General features: G+C 41.5%; 4 protein-coding genes across 6 annotated transcripts; all 4 read right to left on the bottom strand.

Moving 5' to 3' along the window:
- Positions 1-94: 94 nt before the first annotated feature.
- LOC147509322 (uncharacterized) lies at positions 95-898 on the bottom strand. Its single transcript, XM_086597776.1, has one exon. It carries the CDS (start codon positions 896-898, stop codon positions 95-97), a length of 804 nt encoding a protein of 267 aa, XP_086453902.1.
- Positions 899-1117: 219 nt separating this feature from the next.
- Positions 1118-3523, bottom strand: LOC147509323 (serine/threonine-protein kinase MPS1-like). Its single transcript, XM_086597777.1, has 2 exons — positions 3287-3523; positions 1118-1258 (listed from the first exon to the last, which is right to left on the bottom strand). Exons 1-2 carry the CDS (start codon positions 3521-3523, stop codon positions 1118-1120), a joined length of 378 nt encoding a protein of 125 aa, XP_086453903.1.
- LOC147509324 (uncharacterized) lies at positions 2641-11562 on the bottom strand. The gene is made up of 12 exons (XM_086597779.1): positions 11428-11562; positions 11194-11304; positions 11125-11152; positions 10584-10689; positions 10315-10355; positions 10069-10124; positions 9239-9342; positions 8615-8799; positions 4386-4499; positions 4014-4117; positions 3663-3922; positions 2641-3541 (listed from the first exon to the last, which is right to left on the bottom strand). The coding sequence occupies exons 1-11, from the start codon at positions 11560-11562 to the stop codon at positions 3812-3814; spliced, it is 1095 nt and encodes a 364-aa protein (XP_086453905.1). The 3' UTR covers positions 2641-3541; positions 3663-3811.
- LOC147509325 (uncharacterized) lies at positions 6153-8564 on the bottom strand. 3 transcript variants are annotated; one of them, XM_086601659.1, is made up of 2 exons: positions 6652-8564; positions 6153-6470 (listed from the first exon to the last, which is right to left on the bottom strand). In XM_086601659.1, the coding sequence occupies exons 1-2, from the start codon at positions 7394-7396 to the stop codon at positions 6388-6390; spliced, it is 828 nt and encodes a 275-aa protein (XP_086457785.1). In that variant the 5' UTR covers positions 7397-8564; the 3' UTR covers positions 6153-6387. The 3 variants fall into 3 exon arrangements, with proteins under 3 accessions (XP_086457785.1, XP_086457786.1, XP_086457787.1); XM_086601660.1 differs by having other exon boundaries at positions 6153-6542; XM_086601661.1 differs by having other exon boundaries at positions 6153-6550.
- Positions 11563-20823: the final 9261 nt, after the last annotated feature.

A 20823-nucleotide genomic window follows, 5' to 3' on the forward strand; every position in this document is an offset into this window, starting at 1 on the left:
TTGATACCTCATAGCCCACTTAGCAAGTTTATGGGCCTCCCCATTAAATAACCTACTAATCCAATGCATATGAACTATGCTGCGAGACACTTTGTTAATTAAGAGAGATTTTTGAAGCTGTTACAATGGACTCTAATTGCCATGTTAGGTTCTGAAATGTAGTAAAAGGTGTCGGGTTTGCTAGAGTTTGAATCACTGTTTGGTTGTCTCTTTCAATGAGAAAACAACTTGCTGATAGAGTTCTAGCCAAGTGGATAGCAATTTCAGCTGCCACAAATTCAATTTCTTCAGCTGTTTGAGTTTTGAAGGTTCTGAAGACTATAGCAACTAGCTTTCCTTCCATATTCCAATTTATCACTCTAGCTACACCTTCTCCTCTCCCTTCTTCCTTGTCAAAAGCAGCATCAAACCATATATTAATGCAATCTACAACTGGAAGCGATTCAACCATATTCAAAGGAGTAGAGTTAAGGTTAGAGATACGAGGGGAATCATATTCTTCTTTGTTTGCTTTATATGCTTCCAAATATTTTTGCCATATAGCCACTGCTCCTCTGATGATGCCCTCTTTATTGAAGTTTGTTTGTTCGAATTTATATAAGTTCCTTGCTTCCCAAATGTGATGCATGACTATACCAACTAGAAGTCCTTTGGTTGCTATATCCTCATTCTTGTTGTGACACCAATTGATAACCTCGTCAAGCCATTGTCTTATGCTCCAATCCGAGTACACTTCAACTCTCAAGTTGATAGGGTTAGCGGACCACAAGCTCTTTGTCCATTCACAAGTCAAGAAAATATGTGTTGGTGTCTCAATACAAGATTCACAGAAGAGGCAACTCATATCCCTTTCTATCTTTCTTTCTAGCAGTCGATCTTCTGTAGGTAAAGCTTGCATATACAATTTCTAGATAAAGTGGCAAGTTGCCAGCCAATTTCAACTTCCAAATCTTAGCTGCAATTTTCTTCTGATAAAAGATGAATGTGTACTCCAATCTTCACCGGAAGACAAGCTGAAGACAGATCTCACAGAAAAAAAATCCATTTGAAGAATAATTCCATAAGAGTTTGTCACTCTCTACATCAGGTCTAATAGTCAAGGTTTGAATGAAGGGTATTATTGGGGTGGGAAGATATCATTCAGCTTAGGTATATCCCATTGAGCACCTCCATCCAACATCAACTCAGCAACCCTAATGTTTTCCAAACCATTTGGTATAACCATGTGTTCTTTGAGAACAATGGTTTTACCATTTATCTGTAGCCAGGAGTCTTTGAAGACAAAGATCTCAATACCATGTCCTATCCTCCAAATCAACCTTCCAGAAGCGTGAAGCATTAGAGACAGGTTTAGGACTTTGACCTAGCCACTTATTACCATATATGGCTCTAAATGATCTAGCTCAAAGAGATGTAGTGTCAGTTGTAGCTCTCCAGCAAAGTTTAGCAAGTAAAGTTTTATTCATATCACTAGCTTTTCTAAAGCCAACACCCCCCCCCTAAAGATTTTGGGTTTGCAGAGTACATTTGTCCACCCGATGGTAGGGGTGGGCAATGGGCCGGGTCGGGCTAGCCCGGCCCTAAACATTTAAAGCCTTTCAGTTATTAGGGCGAGTGGCCCTAAAGTCCCAATAGGCGGTCGGCCGGTCATAAGTCTAAATTTCAAGCCCTCTTTAACACCCTAAGCCCTCTTTAAATTTTTTAGGGCGGGCTATATATTTTCTTCTTTTCTTGCATCGGTTTTAAAACTCATTTATATTACAAAAAATTTCAAAGATTTGCAAACTCAAAGTCCCACCACTTTGAAATTTGAATAACAACCAATCTAGTAATAATTCTTGATAAGTCCAACAATTTAAAATGCATATCCACAATCTAATAAACTGAAGTACATAGAGACTCATATTTATATTTCAAAATTACAGTTAAAATGCACAAGACACATTTTGGAATGAGCTTTCACTGACATAAATCCGTTATTTCTTGTACTCAAATCTCACCAAAATTACATTTAACATTGAAGAACACAAAGACAAATAAGAGTATAAAATGAGTTTTTACTGACGTCAACCTATTTTTCATTAGGTTAGTGCCCAGTGCTCATTATTGTTCTTGGCGACTAGGTTAGACGGGGAGTTGTGAGGTGTACGTGAGTTATGAGATAGAAACAATTAGGTTTACAAATTTTTATGATATAAGACAAGTTATTAGAAGTACCCATACGGTAAGTGATAAATTACAAAGGACAGTGTTATTTTAATTGAAAATATGTAACAAGGAGTTGGATAGTTTTAGTTGTGTATTTTATAGTGAAATTATAATTAGGGCTTGGTTAGGGTCGGGCCTATATTTCAGAACTTTAGCCCTGACCCTGCCTTAGAAGGCATTAGGGCCGGGTCGGCCCTACCCTAAACTCTGTGAGGGCTTTAGTTGTGAGGGCTTTATAGGGCTTAGGGTCGGGTCGGCCAGGGCTGGGTTAGGGTCGTTAGGGCCAAATTCCCACCCCTACCCGATGGTATGGACCCCCTTATCCCTTCCTCAGTCTCTCATTTTCTAGTGTTTGAAGTGCTAGTCTTCTTCATCAAGATAAACTATTAAAAACTACACAACAACTACACATAACAAGCACTATAAAGCATAGACATAATAAACATTTCTATTAATAAAATGGAAATGTGATTAGTTCAAAAGTCAATCCTTCTATCAACACAAAATTAAAACTCATGTTATAAGAATTCAAGTACATACTACTCTATATACAGTTTCTTGGTTTGATCCAGAATGCAATCTTGTGAAACTTGTCAAACAAGGCAGCACTTGCGTGATGGTAAGCCTTTGCGTTCAGTAACTGCAGTTTCCAACGACGACAATCTCTTAAGAGAGTTTTTCGTTTGCTTGTCAATAAAATCTCTTCTTAGTTTCAAGTCTGTGTCAAAGCATTGGCTCTCTCTCATCTCCGATCCTATCCTTATATCGCTCACAATAGGTATAAATATTGAACAGTTTTGCAATGGTATCCTTGCTGTAGTAGCTTTAGAACAAACTTACATAATAGAACCTGTTACATTTACAACCCCACCACCAAGCAATAAACCATCCTCCCAAAACCTTGCAGCATACATGGAAGCAACCAATGCAAAGTTCCATATGCAATTATAGCTTAGCTTTTAATCCTCTCAAATCACCAGAATACAAAGTTGTTTGCCTTCAGAGTATTCAGATTACAATTAGATTACAATATACTCCTCCATGGCCTCTAACTGGAGACTCTAGTACTTTCACTAACCATGATGGTCTTCTCTACAGAAGTGGAATATACCAGAATGTTGCCTTGCACCGGATCACTATAGAAGAGACCTTTCTCTGTTTTCATGTAGATAAAGAACAATTCTGAAAATGGAGTCCTTTTAGTACACAAATAGAACAGGATGCAACCCAGAGACCAGATATCAGAAGGTCGGCCACATTTAAGAGCATTTCCATCTGAGTCGTTTTCAATGCACATGAATGCTTCAGGAGACATATAGCTTAACGTAACCACCTGCAGTTTTAGATATTACAAGAAAATGATTTGGAATGCATTTGTCTGTTCGCATACAAGAGCCTATCATCAACTTCTTGGTATAACAAGTTATTCATTGTGTAATGAGAGTGAACAGAACCTGTGAGTCTCTTTGAATGCTTGTTGTGTCACTCAATACATCTAGAAATGATCAGTAAGAGAGATACCCGCTAGAAATCAATTGTTTCAGAGGGTCCTTGAGAGTATGGTATGCATACACGCCACATGAAATTTAGCAGACATGATTGATCAATCCAGTTGTGGTGGATAAATGGACTCCGAAGAAAACGTAGAGTAGTCAGAAATTGTCAGAACCAGATTCTCAACAGTGCTTGAAGAACAATCCATTGCGAGTAGTTCCTATTCAAACCGCCAATGCTGAAATCATTAGAAACACATTACTGACTAGCCAGAGAAAGAAAGGAAACCACAGAAGACAAAATTCTCTGACCTCATAACTCATGTTCTCTACATCTAGCCTCATGTCCCTGTGCCGATCAAGCGAATTCCGTGCACTGCACCATACAAGGCCAAGTGATCGACCATCATAAGACCCTGCATAAATATAAAATTCTTTGCCATCAGTCCCCCGTTATTTTAATATTACAATTCATTTGCATCAAGGATGCTATTTAGGTAAAAGAATATGGCCACGGAGGCTGATAGTTCTTCTGAACTCTTTCAAAACGTAATGTGTGCTCAAGATACAATCTTGGGAAAGTTTGAGTGCTAATTAATGATAGGGGAGGATTAAATGTACCGAGTTAGCATCATACAAGACACTAAGCTTCCAGAGCACTTTTTCCAGCCAAAGAGTTGGTACCTGGAAACCAGTCTCCAAATGGGTCTTTTGCTGATCTTCTGCAATCAAACCCATCAAAAAAAAAATATCCCACCAGCTTTAGCTGCAGCACTATGAAACGGTGTATGCTTTTCCCTGCATTAACACATGATAAAGCATTTAGAAAATATCCTCTCCCTCTTCCATCAGGGAGAAGATACATCTTTGATCACCTTCTATGGGCAGGGCCAAACTAATATCATGCATTGTTTAAGGATGTTATACATGCCATTTGTGAAATTTATCAGCTAATTAGTATTACACAGGGAAATTTCTCATGCAATAGGATATCAAAATGTCAAATGTGCCTAAATACACAATATCTCAACTAGATTTATACTGATATAATATAACAAATTGGAGTCAACTTGCAAGTTGCAATGCTATTTTAACTAAACACCCCAAGGCTATTTTACTTGCATTAAGGCCACATCTATTGGTGTTTATTTCGAACTCACAAATGACAATGTCCAAACAACCACTGTATTCTCCTCCCCACCCACCCTCAGCACCACACACACGCACAACACACAAACTTACAGTTTGTTCTATTGAGTGTGAAGGCAACAAACTTGGATCTGCAAAGTTTGAAAGCAACAACAAACATCAATAGAGAAATCCATATCCTAAACATGATTTACAACTACAGTTCCGAAAAGATGGGTAGACCATTACATCATGAAACTGACTAGCTAATGACTGTTCTGTTAATACCATCACTATTAACTAAAGCTGGTAAACCAACATACAGTAGGTTAAAATCATCTTCCAATTTTGTGGATTTGCTGGAGTTTTTCCATGAACAATTTTGTCAAAATCACCATGAATATGTGCACTCTCCTATCGACAACTGGTATAACATTTTTACAACTTCTGTATAATGTTGAGAATAACCAAAGAGATCATTGACAAGAGTAACTAATCCGCAAACCATTGACCCTGACAGTTCCATCAAAACATTAACTTTGCATTGTCTGTGAGGGGTTACCAGTGCGCAATACATCCCCTTGTATCTTGGTAATGTAGATCACACCAAGAACAAGCAGATAGTTCAATATTAAAGAGTCGACACACTTTCACACAATAGATCAAAATGTCTAGAACCTCCATTTCAACGATTGTGTACTCATAATATGCTCTTAATACCAATCACTTCAATAGTTCACCCACTAGGAAGTTCATATATATGCGAAGAATTAACAAACAATGCAGTAGAAAAATAAATTATCCGGTGAAAAGGAGTCAAGCAATACCTTGGAAGCATAAAGAACAAGAGCAAGTTATGGGGAAGTCCATGCTTTTTGGTTGTAAACAGATCAGCAATATTATTTCCAAGGCCCAAAATATCGATATCGATCAATATATCGGTGTACCCAAAAACCGATATATATCGGATATATCGGATATTTCGGATATATCTATTTTTTTGGTAACCAGTCCAAACTATTTAAAATATCGGAAATATCGGAAATATAATATCGGAAATATCGGATATATATCGGAAATATATTGGAAATATCGGATTTATATTTTAAAATGGTCAAAAAGTCAACCGATATATATCGATTATATCGAAATATCGATTATATCGGCGATATAAAGTTCATTCATATCGGAAATTCATATATATCGGAAAAAAAAGAATTCTATATTCGGTGGATATATGTCGGAAATATCGATGTCGGTGTACCAAAATACCGATATATATCGGCGATATATCGGATATATCGGCGATATTTGGGTCCATGATTATTTCCACATTATTGTTTCTGGAACCATCTGCTATTGCCTTGGTCACGCATGGGCTTCTCACATAGCACTGACAGTTCTTCAGCACAACTAGATCTGAGCTTTATTAAATTGCTCTCAGACTCTGCTTTTAATCCATCATTTTCCATCATATGGACCACTTCTACAGCTTCTGAAACACAACCATTATTGCACAATCCACCTATCAATGCACCATAAGCGACAACATCTGGTCTCAGCCCAAGAGCTTGCATATCACTGAAAAGTTTTTGTGCAACCACAACCTTCCCAACCTTGCATAACCCAGCGATAACGATGCTATATGTAAAATTGTCAGGTTTTAATCCATTATGAATCATATCTTCAAAAAGTTGCATGGCCCCATATAAACTGTTACCCTTGCAATAGCCATTAATCAAAGTGTTATAACTAACAACATCAGGTTCCATACCCTTTTCCACTATTGAATAAAAAACTCATACTGCCTCTTTTAATTTACCTTGCCGACAATATCCATCCATCAATGTGTTGCATATGATAACATCAGGTGCCACGATTCTCTGAGTCATTGTCTCGAATAATCCGTGTGCTTCCTTAACCCTCCCTTCTTTGCAGAGAGCATCAACTAGAATGCTAAATGTTATTACATTAGGTAAGACTTTGCTGTTTTCCAGCATTTCACTGAACAAACTCATAGCACCCTTCCACTGACTAATCCTGCATAGTCCACGAATTAAACAACTGTACGTAATAACATCGGGTGCAATACCTTTACCAATCATGTCCTCAAATAGACCGAGGGCATCATTTACTCGATTTTCCTTACAAAGACTGTCAATAATCATACCATACATTTGTAGATTAGGCCTAAGATTAATCTTTTCCATTGCCCCTAACAACTTAAGAGCAGCATCACCATTCATAGTTTTACAAAGTCCATTAATCACAACTCCATAAGTAACTTCATTAAAAGGATACCCATAGTCCACAATTTTCTCAAGCAAGTCCACAGCTTCTACTAGTTTGCCATGCAAAGTGAGTCCCTTAACAAGAGTAGTGAGTGTAACCACATTTGGGACTAGTCCAAGTTTCAAAATAGTCCCAAAAACAGCAAAACCGAACTCCACTCGACCCATGCAACAGTAACAATTTATCAACATGTTACACGTAACTACACTTGATTGAATACCTACTGTGTCCATTATTATTTTGGACATAGAAAGTACGGTTGTATAGTGGTTCATTTTTACAAGGGATCCTAATAGTTGAGTGAAAATAAATATGGTCGGACCAGAATCAAATGGTTAAACAACCCCAAGCATCATCAAGTCCAAGGGCACCAGACTTGCAACGTTGTCTCAGTAAGTTTTGTATACCAATGATAAAAGAGGAAGATGGCTGGTGTTGTTGTGACGCAATAGTAAAGATCTTTGGTTGATGGATCATTGCGGCTACACTTGTTGTTCGTTGCAGCAGCATCGCCATTTTGGTTGGAAAAGATTGAAAAGTCTAAAGCGTTTGGTTAACGAGGGGATTTATCCAGTACACACAAGTCTAACTCAACTAAAATAAACTTTCCATTAGCAGTCAGAACTCAAAAGTGTCCATTTCTCATTTTGTAGTGAAACTTCTTTGAGAATTCTTGCTTGCATGACAAATAATTTTTTAATAGCATACTGAAGTAGCTTTCCTTCTGTCTTATTCATTTCTATAGCAAGGAATCTTTATATATACTAGCAAGATGCACGTGCTATGCACGCGATGTTAAACAAAACTTGCCGAAAAGTGTAAACATAATTTGGGTGAGCACACTCTTTATTATGATGCATCTGATATAAGACAGAAAGGAGGAGAGAGGATCTCAGTCCCACACCCAACTCAAGATAAACCCCAAAAACCAAAACCCAATAACTCTAACTTTGGGGGAAAAAAACAGTCTAAAGAAAGAAAGGTACACCAGGGCTTTGTGGTACAATGACATAATGTGGTACTTCATGCTAGATCCATGAAGAAGCCAATGAAGATGAGCACATCTATATTTGACGAAAGAAATACCTATAACTCTATGAAACTGACAATTTTCTAGAAAACGAACAATAGTTAGTTTAATACGAACTCAAACCAAACGGAATAGTTAATTTAATACGAACAATAGTTGTGCACTTGATCAACCATCTTAGATTGCTAATTAGTTTCTGTTTCACCCACAAAAATGAGTCAAAGACCACAATGAATTATTAATCAACAGCTTTTGAACTTTTGCTGTAGTTAAAAATTAGGGAAAAGGCCGAATCTCGGAAGCCTACATATGACATATGGCAATGTGGAAAACAGCAATATAGTCTAAACTTAACACTTGTCAGTTTTCACTAAAAGATGATGGAACAGAAAACAAACAAAGCTATATACGACACATACCAAGATAATTTGCATGAACATCAAAAAATCCAACAATAGCATACCAATCCCTTCAAACACAATTTCAAGCTCCGTAGTGCCCAGCCGCCTAGTTATCTCTGAAGAGCTCGAGTTTGATAGCCACCTCACTGTACTTGCCACTTGTGAATTATAAAATGTCTTCCCAATATTTCCATACTTCGTGTAGCACTCCTTTTCAAGTAAGGTGATAGATACCTCAAAATTGATTCTACAGAAGTAACAAAAGACATATTAGGTGTTATACTATGTAAGAACACGTTTAATGGTGAAATGATCAAACTTATTTTCTTAGTTTCCTCTCCATTCCCCAGCTACGAACTCTCCCTTTCACGCCATACAACAAATATACACTCTTCCCACCACCAGAAAGTGACCTCTAAGTCGGCAATTGGGCTGATCAAAGATCTACGCATGTTATATATTCATGTGTTTCTCCTTCTAATTGCCCTTTCCTTCCCTCTCTAAAAGCACTACTACAAAATATTTAGGATTACAATATTTAATATTTAGGATGACATTTTGAGATAATGGTTTCCTAGACAAATTAATAAAAAAATAAAGGTGGTCCTTACATGCAAGCTTAGAAGAAAGTCTTTAGAATAATAAAATCAAGATATATTAGTAATTAAAATAAAACATGTGCTTACTTTAAGTCACCGAGCGGCTGCTTGGTTTGCTTTAGAGCGTTTAATAACCTTTGTTTGCATGTTTCTCTCAATGCCTCAGGTACAGCCTTCTTGTCGAGGATTTTCTGCTAAGTTCCAACGGGGATTAGTAGTTACATATAACCAAAAAACAAAAAATCACTACATATGGTCAATGATTGATGGGATTCCACCATTTCCCTGATAGAAATTGCACACTGATTTGGAGTATCAAAGGGAGCCAAACAACTAAAGGTTCCAAGAGTCCAAAACAGTTGCACTCCTATGAGTTTGTTGTATATCCCTCTTCTCAAGGTCAGAGTTGTGCTACAGAAAAGGGCTATGTTAGGTTGTGGCCTGGAGATAATCTAGACTTGTAAATCCATAAATAACCCCTCACGTAGTATTGCAGGAAGCTAAGTTCTGATTGTCAAAAGTAAGGTGTTTATAATCGGCATACTAATTGCATAGTGCTACTACTAAGCATGGTAATGGCTATCTTAGACAGCGTTTGTTTGCCACTAAAAGGTATTCTATTTATTATCTTGTACCTTACTGGGCAATTAGAATCAGCTGATGACCAAGAGAAACTATTTACCAAGTAAAATGGTTTTATAATTTTATCAATATTGCAAATCCAGTGCTTTTAAAACTTAAATACGCTGCTTTTAATAACCACCTCCGCTGCAAGATGGTCCTTAATTATCAATATAACTTACTGCTAACAACCTCAACTGCAAATCCGAAGCGAGTGCTTACTGCTTACACTGGTGACAGACTAAATTGACTCTCTACTATACAAAATCTGTAAAAAGAAAGAATGTAAAAAGAACCTGTCTGGAAAGGGTTCTTTCTGATAATAACTCTCTTCTAGCTGCTCCAGTTATGCCTAAAAATGTTAAGGGAACCAAGAATTAATAAGTCTATATAAAGGAAATGTACAACGTATGATTAAAACACAAGTTTGAAAATCAGTGCAATACCAGGCATCAAAATAAATATCACATTACTACACAAAACAAAAATAAGATCTCTACGGGAAACGAATGGCTCGAGGATGAAACACACAAAAAAAATACCTCTGCCAACCGAATTGTCCCAGTTTCCACAAATCAAACATCTGAAGAAAAAAGCAAAAATATGTGATGAGTCTAAGTGATCACAGAGGAGACTGCCCTATGAAGTAGGTACTGACTAAAATGTTTAAAATGAGTAAATTGATCACAATCAATTGTGCCACTGAATCAAGAAATAGACTGTTAAGCTTTTGGGGCATTTTGAGTGTCTCCCATGAAGAAAAAGGACTGAACAGCAAGGAAAAAATTGCACATCCCAAAACTATACGCACGTCAAATTCTGCTGAACACAGCACCCATTGATTGACCACACAGAATCAACTATGAAAGCGATAGACAAAAGCTCCTTTATCACGGTACAGTCATTGCTGAAAAGACCTGATATTAAAACTCATGAAATTAAAAGCAATTACACCGGCTCCTTAAACACAGGTTCCTTGGGTGAAATAAAAACCCGAAATAAAAAAATGGAAATTTAATCTTTTCTTTTTGATAATCAAAACTAATACAGCAAAGCAATCGGCTTGCTAGAGACATCGATTCCATATTTAATGTCATTAGTTTTTATAAAGAGAAAGATGAACATAGAATTATAGGATCAGAAACTTAGTATTCTTGTGAGTGACACGGATAGTTAGATTAGTGGGGTCCTTTTTAGGAGGAAAAAAAGGAAGGGAAAAATGAGGTGCTGACATAATTTGGCAGGGCTTATCCGGCTAGCTCCCCCACGCCTCTTTACAAATACTATAGATAATGTGCACCTGTAGTAACAGGTAGCATAGAGAATAAAAAGAAATGGAATAAAGGGTTGACCTGCAAAAATACTGTCTCTGTTTCTTCTCTTATATCAGTTGGACAACATGCATCAACAACCATGCGTACCCATGAGTCATCTCTCCGGACCGGTATAATGTTCCACGCATGGGGTAAGAAATCCAGATATCCCCTCACAAGCTCGCAGGGAATTGGAGGAACCATCCTATCACATAAATACTACAAATTATGAAAAGTGGTCAGCATATACAGCTTAAATTTAGTATAAACAATATCCCATGGAACTTAAATAACATAACTAAATGAGTTCACAGTTAGATAAACGCTCAGTAGAAGAATTACCTTCATAAGCACTGCTCTGTGCCTACATACACCCCGCCGCAAAGTCCCAATAGGTACAATATTAGAATTCCGCGCTTGTTTGATAATACACAAAGATTTCTCACACAAATCGATGAAGTTGAAACTCTCACCCATGCTCAAATTCTGCTAAGAGGATGACCCATTAACACCATTTCCAGTTCGGCAAGTACACACAAAAGGCTTATGATAATTTGAACCAGACCAAGCTTTTCATGTCTTCACAGTTAGATTACTTCTATCACTGTCACCAAACTAATTTGAAATAAATAGGGCAAGAAAAGAGACCCTCTACAAGTCATCATCAACCAACTCTTCCCCGTGTTTGTCTAAAAGACTTCGCTGGTTCAAACAGGACACCAATGCTTTAGCAGAAGATGCAACCACATTTAACTCAGCATCCATTTCCCTGAAAAAAAAACCAAATTACCTATGTCCATATGGCACAAGCTCCTTAGCATATTTAATGGCCACTATAAAATAGCTACAGCTGTTATACCGCAGACAATAAGAACTCTTTATCTTTTATTTTAATGCTTACAAATACTTTAAAATGGAATACAATACTAACCTGTCTACAAGGATTACATCACGCGAGTCAAGGCAGAGACTCTGCTCATAACTTTGTAAAGGCATAAAAGGACGATCCCGTCCAGCATCATAGAATCCATCTGGTAGACAATCACTAATGCTACAGAATGACTCGGTGTTGTACTTGTTTGATAAATATGAGTGACAGTCGAATGGCTTATGGGATTAGCTTGGTTTGAGATTTTCAAGATCATCGTCAAATTGCCTCTTCGTCTTTGGAGTACTTTTAGATGCATTATTAGAGGAGTCCCCATTTTGCTCATCACTCTTACTTAAAGAACTTCTTGGGGATGTCTCATCTTCACCATCACATTCATTATCACACCCTTTATCAGGACCAACAGAATAAAAAAAAAGTTTTTCATCTTCATCATTATTAATCAAAATCTGAGGATCATTCTCAAAAGCATGCTCATATTTGTCATTGTCATTGAAATCTTTTACACTGCTTGATTCACCATCTTCAACTGAACCCAACTCACTTAGAGATTCAAAGGAAACATCAAGTGGCTTGCACTTTTTGCATTTTGAATCCATATTCATATGTTGGTGATCCTCACTTCTTCGGTTCCTAATGGTATTCAAACGGTCTTGACGATATCTCTGCTGCAAATAATCACGCCGCCTCCACCCCTTTCCAAACCTCCTTGTTGCGGAACATCTAGTTGATGAGGTATCAGATGAAAGACTGGATGGGACACCATGAGATCCTGAATTTAGTCATATAACATTTTATCGGAAAAAAAGATACCAACATTGACCAAAATAATCTCAAGGGAAAACCAACATCCAACATTATATCGTTAGAAAGCTCCAAGGGATCTGACCTTTGCAAGAGCGGACTGCGTCAAACTTCTGAATGAGCATATCACATTCTTCTATATCAACATCTATCGAAAAGCTGATGAATTCATCATTAGATGTGTCTTTGCCATTCCCTTCCAAATTGCAACATATCCATGAAGGAATTTGACAACAGTCGATAAGCTTATTGTACTATAGTGATGAAGATGATGAGCAATGTTAGGATCAGAACATCTCAGATTATTTTAATAGTAAAGAAGGACAATTAATCTACAAAAATGTAGATATAAATACTGAATATCTACATTTTGACCTCTCAACAAAAAGATATACCAGCATTGCAACAGATACCAGAGAACGAAGGTAAAGCTATATAATGTGTAATAGGTGTCCTTAGTAGGAGTTTTCTCGACTTATTTTCATTAGCCATGTTGGCCCGTATAATGAAGCACAGTTTGAGTGGTTTAGGGCATCTAGTTTCTTAGGTTTAAGGAGGTGGTTTATTATGCGAAGGGTTTGTAGCCTCCTTAATTATTCCGTTGCATAATCACAACACTAAATCAAGCATGAGAAGAATGGATTACTGATAAAATGTGTGAAGTGTGCAATCCCTTGTCATCAGTTGTCACAGATAGAAACTGTAATTGTAGGGGAGCAATATCCCCATTAAGGAACATTGCATACGAAACATAAGCGATCTCAATACAACGACCTCCAGGACCGATCTATGACGCAGCTCTCTAAGAAACATTGCATACGCGACTTCAATACATCGACCTCCAAGACCGACGTGAGCGCGGCTCATACGATAGGTGGTGCGCTAAAACTCAGCCCGAGACATCACAAAGCGAGAATCTTTGGGGGACCTGAGCATACCTCGGATAAAGGCATACCCCATCATGTGTAATCATTACCAAAATCTTACCTTCATCGGAAATGGGGTTATCTCACCCACTCCCAATCAGAAAACAACTAAAAATAACCTCCTCCCTACACTTGTCCACCAGGGTCCCCGTGTCCCAAAAATCCAAGCCCCCCAAAGCCTATAAATACCACCTAATGGAACTACGTCAGACCTGATTATTCTCTCCCCAAAAAGAGATCAAGAGAAGATACGTAGGCAGCTCGCTCAGGAGCGAACTCGGTCTGAACCGAACCATAACCACCCCTTTATCTACAGTAATCAGGAAAAAACCTAAACGATCCTTTACATTGGCGCCGTCTGTGGTTTCGATTACTTGAGAACTACCTTAAATCAGTTCATCCATCACCAATTCTCAAGCCCACGAAGCATGGTCAGCCTCGAAGCTCAAGTCCAGCACCTTGCCCACCAGTTGGGAATAACGAACGAGAGCATTTCCTTGCTCAGGGAGGAAAATGCTACTTTACGAGCTCAGGTGGATAGTTACCAGCAACAACAAGTAGGTAACGAAGCAGAGAACGACATCAACGACGTTAATCAACAGATTAACGAGTTATTACAAAGGATTGGTCAGAACGCCGTAAAGAAGGATTCGACACAGATTGTGCACAAGATGCTTAAGACATATCGCTACGTCTCCGGATTCAATAGAGGGTCCTCGATAAACCCTCTCCATAAGACTTTATCCATACGCTTTCCCCATGTATGCGATGGCAAAGACGTGCCTTAATCGACGTGGCTCGCTACATTCGAGTTTGGCACTTTACTCACCCGAGTTTGATCATCTCCACTGCAGATTATTTCCGGCCCGGTCAAGGATGGCGCTCTTGATTAGTTCTTTTCAATCGGAATCGATTCTATCAAAACCTTCAAACAACTTATCGATTTGTTAGCCCGGCCCGATGCGTCCACAACAGGAAGAAGGCGGATCTTGATTCTTTGTTTCAATTATCATTCAAGGAAGACGAAACTATTAAGTGAGTTCCTAGGGCGGTTCAAGGCGAATCGGTTGTGCATGGAAAGCGGCTTGAAAGAATCTTTTGCCACAATCGCCTTTTCGATGCTTGCCGAGTCGTAACAATCGACCTCTCCGTGTCGTTGATGAAGGAACGCCGAGACATTTGTCCGAGCTCTACGCGGCGTGGACAAATACATCAAGTTGCGGAAACTTTGAAACTCCACGGCTTAGGCGAGAACCGGGGAGGTGGCGCGCGGTTTGGATCGTACTCCACCGGGCCAAGAAGCTCTGGGTCGCTTGTACCAAAAAGCCGATTACCGATCGGATTAACAGCCAGAGAGTTCGCTATCCTCACACGCTCCCCCAATTACATTCTGGGTAAGATTAAGCGAGCCCCATTCTTTCGGCCCGATGTGAGGCAACCAGTAGATCGACCTGACAAGCCATTTTGCGCATTTCACAACGCAAAATGCCATGAAACTGATGCATGCTGGGGGCTTAAACATTATTTCCAGGATCTAGTGGAAGCCGGCCATATAAAATAGTACACTAGCATTCCCGACGGCGACTTGCGTCCTGGCCGATGGCTCGCCCGAAAGCGTGAGTCGATCTCCACCTCGCCACTACCAAGAGGTTCAAGCTCGTCTTCGCGGCGGAGGGCGTCCACGAGATCGTTAAGCGCCCGCGGCGGCGGACTCATCCGATCGTGACAATGATCGAACTATTCACGCGTGATTACTTTCCGGACGATTCCGTAACCTCATCCAGAGAAAAGGCGTCGTCGGGCGCTCTTCGAAGAAGTCTATCATTTCACATCACAGGCAGCTCCGCCCAGCGTTCAGTCGCGGCCAGCGATATCACTTTCACGGAGGCCGACTTAAGCAAAGTCTGCCTTCCTCATAATGATGCATTGGTAGTCCATGTCAAAATTAGCGACTGGACAGTCAAGCGCGTCCTGATCGACCCCGGCAGTTCCTGTAACATCTTGTTCTACCACACCATGCAAGAGATGAACCTTCCCAAGTCCGTCCTCATAGACCCGATCGCCCCCCTTTATGGGTTCAATGGTTCCAGGGCCGATCCCATTGGTGATATTATACTTCCAGTGTCGGTGGGATCTAGAGAGGACAAGATCAGCTGCAATGCACAGTTTTGCGTTCTAGACAGCAAGTCGTCATACAATGTCATACTCAGACGACGTTGGATCCATCAGATGCAGGCGGTACCGTCAACGTTGCATCAAGTTCTCCGTTTCCCAGGACCTAGAGGAATGATGGAACTTAGAAGCAATCAGCTTGAAGCGTACCATTGTAACTAGATCATGTCAACAAGTGAGACTGCCCGTGAACCGACCCCCGCCACACATGAACCCACCCGGTTACAATGGCACATAACTTAGTTGCGAAGTCCACCCGAACGCCAAGCGGTCGGGGGGCTCTAGCAAGCAGATTTTCTCTCCAATGCAGATACCCGCACTCGCTCCCCGAGTCCTTACTTCCGGCCCGACAAAGGTCTCCAAAGATCAGCCAACGCCGAAACCGTCGATTATAGTATCGAGGTCGTCTCGTGTGTTAGGCCGCCACGGATGACAAAGCGGCAAACCACACCATCAATGTGCATGCGGCCAGTCCCACTCCCCAGTCATGGGTATCCCCGGGCGTTGCCGCCGCAGTCGCTCCACCCTCACCGCGGTCGTCGTCCCACAAAGTGTTCAGACCTCCCCTGATGGCGAATCGCCAAAGCGGTTCGCCATCAGTTGCAAAACCTCCAGCGGCAGAAAGAGAAAAAGTGAAACTAGGCACCGAAGACGACCCCAAGTTTGTATATGTAGGGGCTAACCTTGACCCCACAATCAGGACCCACCTTGTAAATTTCTTATCTATGAATAAAGATATTTTTGCTTGGTCGTATATCGATGTGCCCGGAATAGATCCCGCAATCGCATGCCATAAATTAAATGTTCATCCCAATGCTAGACCAGTCCGACAACGACCCCGCCGACTATCCCTGCGTTTTCAAAAAGCCATCAACGACGAGGTCGACAAACTCTAGCAAGTCGGTTTTATCAGAAAAGTAGACTATCCGGAGTGGATCACTAACATCGTGGCAGTACCAAAAAAGAACGGAACAGTTCGCCTATACGTCAATTTTACAAATGTAAATCAGGCCACACCAAAAGATAGTTTTCCCCTACCTCGCATTGACCGACTTGTCGACCAGACCTGTGGTCATGAGCTTCTCTCCTTCATGGACGCGTACAGTGGGTACAACCAAATCCCACTCGCAGAGGAGGATCAAGAGAAGACCTCTTTCATTACAGAGCAAGGGATCTATTGCTACAACATTCTCCCGTTCGGCCTGAAAAACGCCGGAGCAACGTATCAACGCCTGGTCACTGACATGTTCCAAGACATGTTAGGCGACACCATGGAGGTCTATATCGACGATATGGTCGTCAAAAGCAAAAAAGCCGGTGATCACCTCGACCACCTTGAACAAGCGTTCTCTAGATTACGCCCGATGCGTGCATGAAGGCTCAATCCGGAGAAATGCCTTTTGGGCCGCCCTCCCAAAATTTTTAGGGTATCAAGTGTCTCAACGAGGGATCGGCGAATCCGCACGGATCCGGCGTTCTTAGACATGCCCGATCCACGCATCGAAGAAACAAATACAGAAATTGTCAGGCATGGTCGCTGCACTCAACCGATTCATATCAAGGGCATCCGATAGGTGTAGACCGTTCCTGCAACTCCTTAAAAAAGGCGAGCAGTTCTCATGGAGCAATCAGTGCCATCAAGCATTCACCACTCTCAAAGAGTACCTCACCACGCCCCCCGTCTTAGCCAAGCCCGTAGATGGAGAGACTCTGGGGCTCTATCTGGCAGTATCCGATTTCGCCATCAGCTCAGTTCTCTTCAAAGAGGACAACAATTCAGAAAAACCGATCTACTTCACAAGCAAGACGCCACGACGGCGGAAAAAAAATTACTCCTTCCGGAAAAGAGCCGTACTTGCTTTGTTGATTCGCACGGAAGTTCAGCCTTACTTTCAGCGTCAAATCAAAGTTCTTACCGACCTCCCATTGAAGAAAATCCTCCACAAAGAAAACAAGACTACTCGAATGGCAGTTTGGGCCGAAGAACTCGGCGAACACCACCTGGAGTTCGTACCACGGATTTCTCAGAAAGGACAGGTCGTCGCCGATTTTCTAGCGGATTTCCCTGTCGATGACCCCAATTGGGAACAAGAAACCGACCTCCCAGATTCGAAAGAGCACATCAAGTCTACCTGGTCTCTTTTTGTAGATGGTTCTAGCAATCCTGGCGGCAGTAGCATAGGGGTTGTCTTAGTTTCACCCGATAGAACGGTGATGGAGAAGTCAGTTCGCATCGACTTCGCAACTTCCAATAACGAGGCGGAGTACGAGGCGCTAATCAGGGGACTTCGTATGGCGCTGCAGCTCGGTGTCAAAGAGCTCCAAGTCTTTAGTGACTCGCAGCTGGTTGTTCGCCAGGTTGCAAAAGAGTACACTACCCATGAAGGTAATCTTTCAAAATATCTTCAGGTCATTCATCAATTATTGCCTTCTTTTAAGCAGGTGCACATACATCATTTCTTGCGTGACGAAAACCATCATGCGGACAGTTTAGCTTACCTAGCAACCCAGACCCCGAGCTACACCCCAAGACAACTACTCATAGAAGTAGTCGATCGACCTGCGTACCAAGTCGAGCACACCCTGACAATAAGCGACCTATTCCCTCTCTCCGCCAATTAGTTGAGTCAAACATGGATGCAGCCTATCATCGACTATATCCAGCACGGCGCGCTCCCTGAGGAGCGTACCAAGGCTAAGCAGATCCCCTATCAAGCACAATGTTATTGTTGGTTCCATAACAAGTTGTTCAGGAAATCCGCTGGTGGCCCACACTTGCGGTGCATCACTCCAGAGCAGGGTCAGTTAGTTTTCGCAGAGATCCACGAAGGAGAATGTGGAAATCATGTCGGCGGTCGCTCTTTAGCCCATAAAGCCATTTCACAAGGATATTTTTGGCCCCGTATGCAGATCGATGCTAAAGCATACGTCCTCAAATGTGTCAAGTGTCAAACATTTGGCCACAATATCATCCAACCTGCTCGCGAACTGATCAGTATAGCAAGCCCATGGCCATTCCACATGTGGGGCATGGACATCATGGGACCATTCATCCCACAGAAAAGTACGGGCTTCCGCTTTGTATTAGCTGCAACTGACTACTTCACCAAGTGGGTTGAGGCTATTCCTTTAGCACACGTCAAAGAGTCACATGTCAGAAACTTCATCTGGACTCACATCATCACCAGATTTTGGTTTGCCACATACATTAGTAATGGATAATGGGCCTCGGTTCAAAGGCGAAACGGTTAAAGAGTTTCTAGCCAAGTGGAAGATCGTTCATGCATTTTCTACTCCACAGTACGCTCAGAGTAATGGTCAGGCAGAAGCCAGTAACAAAGCAATCTTGGAAAATTTGAAGAAAAAGATTGAAAAGAATAAGAGCCAATGGCCAAATCAGTTGGAGAATATTCTATGGGCTCACCGCGACTACTTCTATTTCGATCGATGCCGGCGAATCACCATTCTCCTTATGTTATGGCACAGAAGCCGTAATTCCCACCGAGCTGACAGTCACTACGACTCGATCAGAACTTGTCGAGTCGGGACACAACGACTCCGTGTTAGCACGAGAAGTCGACCTGTTGGAAGAAAAGCGGGACTTAGCTGCCATTAGAGTCGCATCTTATCAGCAAACTCTGAAGAACTCCTACAACAAGCGAGTTCATCCTAGGTCTTTTCAGCCTGGCGACCTAGTGCTGAAAAAGACGCAAGACGATTCCAAGTTAGCACCCACATGGGAAGGCCCCTACATCGTGGAACGCGTCGTCGGCAATGGAGCATACTGGATAAGAACCCAAGAGGGGAAGACGTACCCTGCAAGAAACTGCACAACCAAAGTCAACAGACCGAAAAGACATTCGAAACTAACATAAACGCCTACTGCATCACGAGTTTACCAGACAAGCCGCCATATCCATCATCCCTAGAAGCGTTTCCATGCTTTCATCCTCCACCTCCGCCTTATCACCATCCAGCACGGCCCCCTTCAGAAGGCTACTCGCTATGGGGCGGTGGAAACTACTGATCAACGCGTTTCATCGCGTTTTCTTCTCCGTTTTCCCCATGTAGTAGAACTCGCTCCCCACATCCCCAGGTCGCGGGAACGAGTTCTCACCAGCGAATTGACGACCTGGTCTCAGATCGTCATGCTCTGCATCACCATCGTCTGCGATGCCAGCATGTTGTGGCGACCCGATCACAACGCCACCAGCCGGACGACCAGCCCTCCTAGGTCGTTTGTTGCTTCTGGCCCCCACCAAAGCAGCCTTCCGCTTTCCACGGTCTCCATGCACGTGAGGGGAGAACTCTATCTCCTCCGTGACCAGTGGAGAAGTTTCTCTCAGACGCCCTTTTCCTTTACTTCGTTTGCTGCATTCTGCCATAATTACACCTACGAACAAAGAAGACGCAGTCGGAGTTAAAGACCGGGGCAGGATTATGCTTAGCAAGACATGTTCAAAAGAGGAGAGCAATGTTACCTTTCAAAGCAGCGGTTGTGGTAATGCACAGTGCGAAGAAGAAGAGAAGCTGGAACAAACAGCCGTTCAAACACCTTTGGTATTCCACGAACAGTTTCACTTATCAAGTAAACGTCTTTTCCAAACCATGTCATAATTACCTTGAGACGCCAAACGTCAGCCAAGCTGTCCGCCATCATTGCGCCCCTCGAGCCGCTCGATGTCTTACACGTGCCATTCCCATCAAAGCGATCTGGTATCATCGATACAGGAAACGCACAAAGAGAAATAAGTGTGCAACATCGCAGGAAAGCAAATAACGACCTTCTTTAAACAGCACTTTCATACAGTTCGTTCTTTAGCCGGGCTGCTGAGACTACTCAGGAAATCCAACCTGGCTACGCAAAAGTTAACTTCATATGGTTACCCCAAACTAGTACGGGATACCAACTCATTCAACACAACAGAATACAGAAATGCAAGAAAG

This window comes from Coptis chinensis, chromosome 3 (genome assembly GCF_015680905.1).
Source record: "Coptis chinensis isolate HL-2020 chromosome 3, ASM1568090v1, whole genome shotgun sequence".
NCBI lineage: Eukaryota > Viridiplantae > Streptophyta > Magnoliopsida > Ranunculales > Ranunculaceae > Coptis > Coptis chinensis.

Excerpts from the sequence above, each read along its gene's own strand:
- LOC147509322 (XM_086597776.1), bottom strand. The coding sequence starts at position 898 with ATGCAAGCTTTACCTACAGAAGATCGACTGCTAGAAAGAAAGATAGAA.
- LOC147509323 (XM_086597777.1), bottom strand. The coding sequence starts at position 3,523 with ATGTCTCCTGAAGCATTCATGTGCATTGAAAACGACTCAGATGGAAAT. Across the intron at positions 1,259-3,286 it reads CTGTAGAGAAGACCATCATG|ATAAATGGTAAAACCATTGT; the intron begins GTTAGTGAAAGT and ends TCCTGGCTACAG.
- LOC147509325 (XM_086601659.1), bottom strand. The coding sequence starts at position 7,396 with ATGAACCACTATACAACCGTACTTTCTATGTCCAAAATAATAATGGAC. Across the intron at positions 6,471-6,651 it reads GGATGGATATTGTCGGCAAG|CATCGTTATCGCTGGGTTAT; the intron begins GTAAATTAAAAG and ends TTTTACATATAG.
- LOC147509324 (XM_086597779.1), bottom strand. The coding sequence starts at position 11,562 with ATGGGTGAGAGTTTCAACTTCATCGATTTGTGTGAGAAATCTTTGTGT. Across the intron at positions 10,690-11,124 it reads CAGAGACAGTATTTTTGCAG|GTCTTTTCAGCAATGACTGT; the intron begins GTCAACCCTTTA and ends TTTTAATATCAG. Across the intron at positions 4,118-4,385 it reads ATTTGGAGACTGGTTTCCAG|GGTCTTATGATGGTCGATCA; the intron begins GTACCAACTCTT and ends ATATTTATGCAG.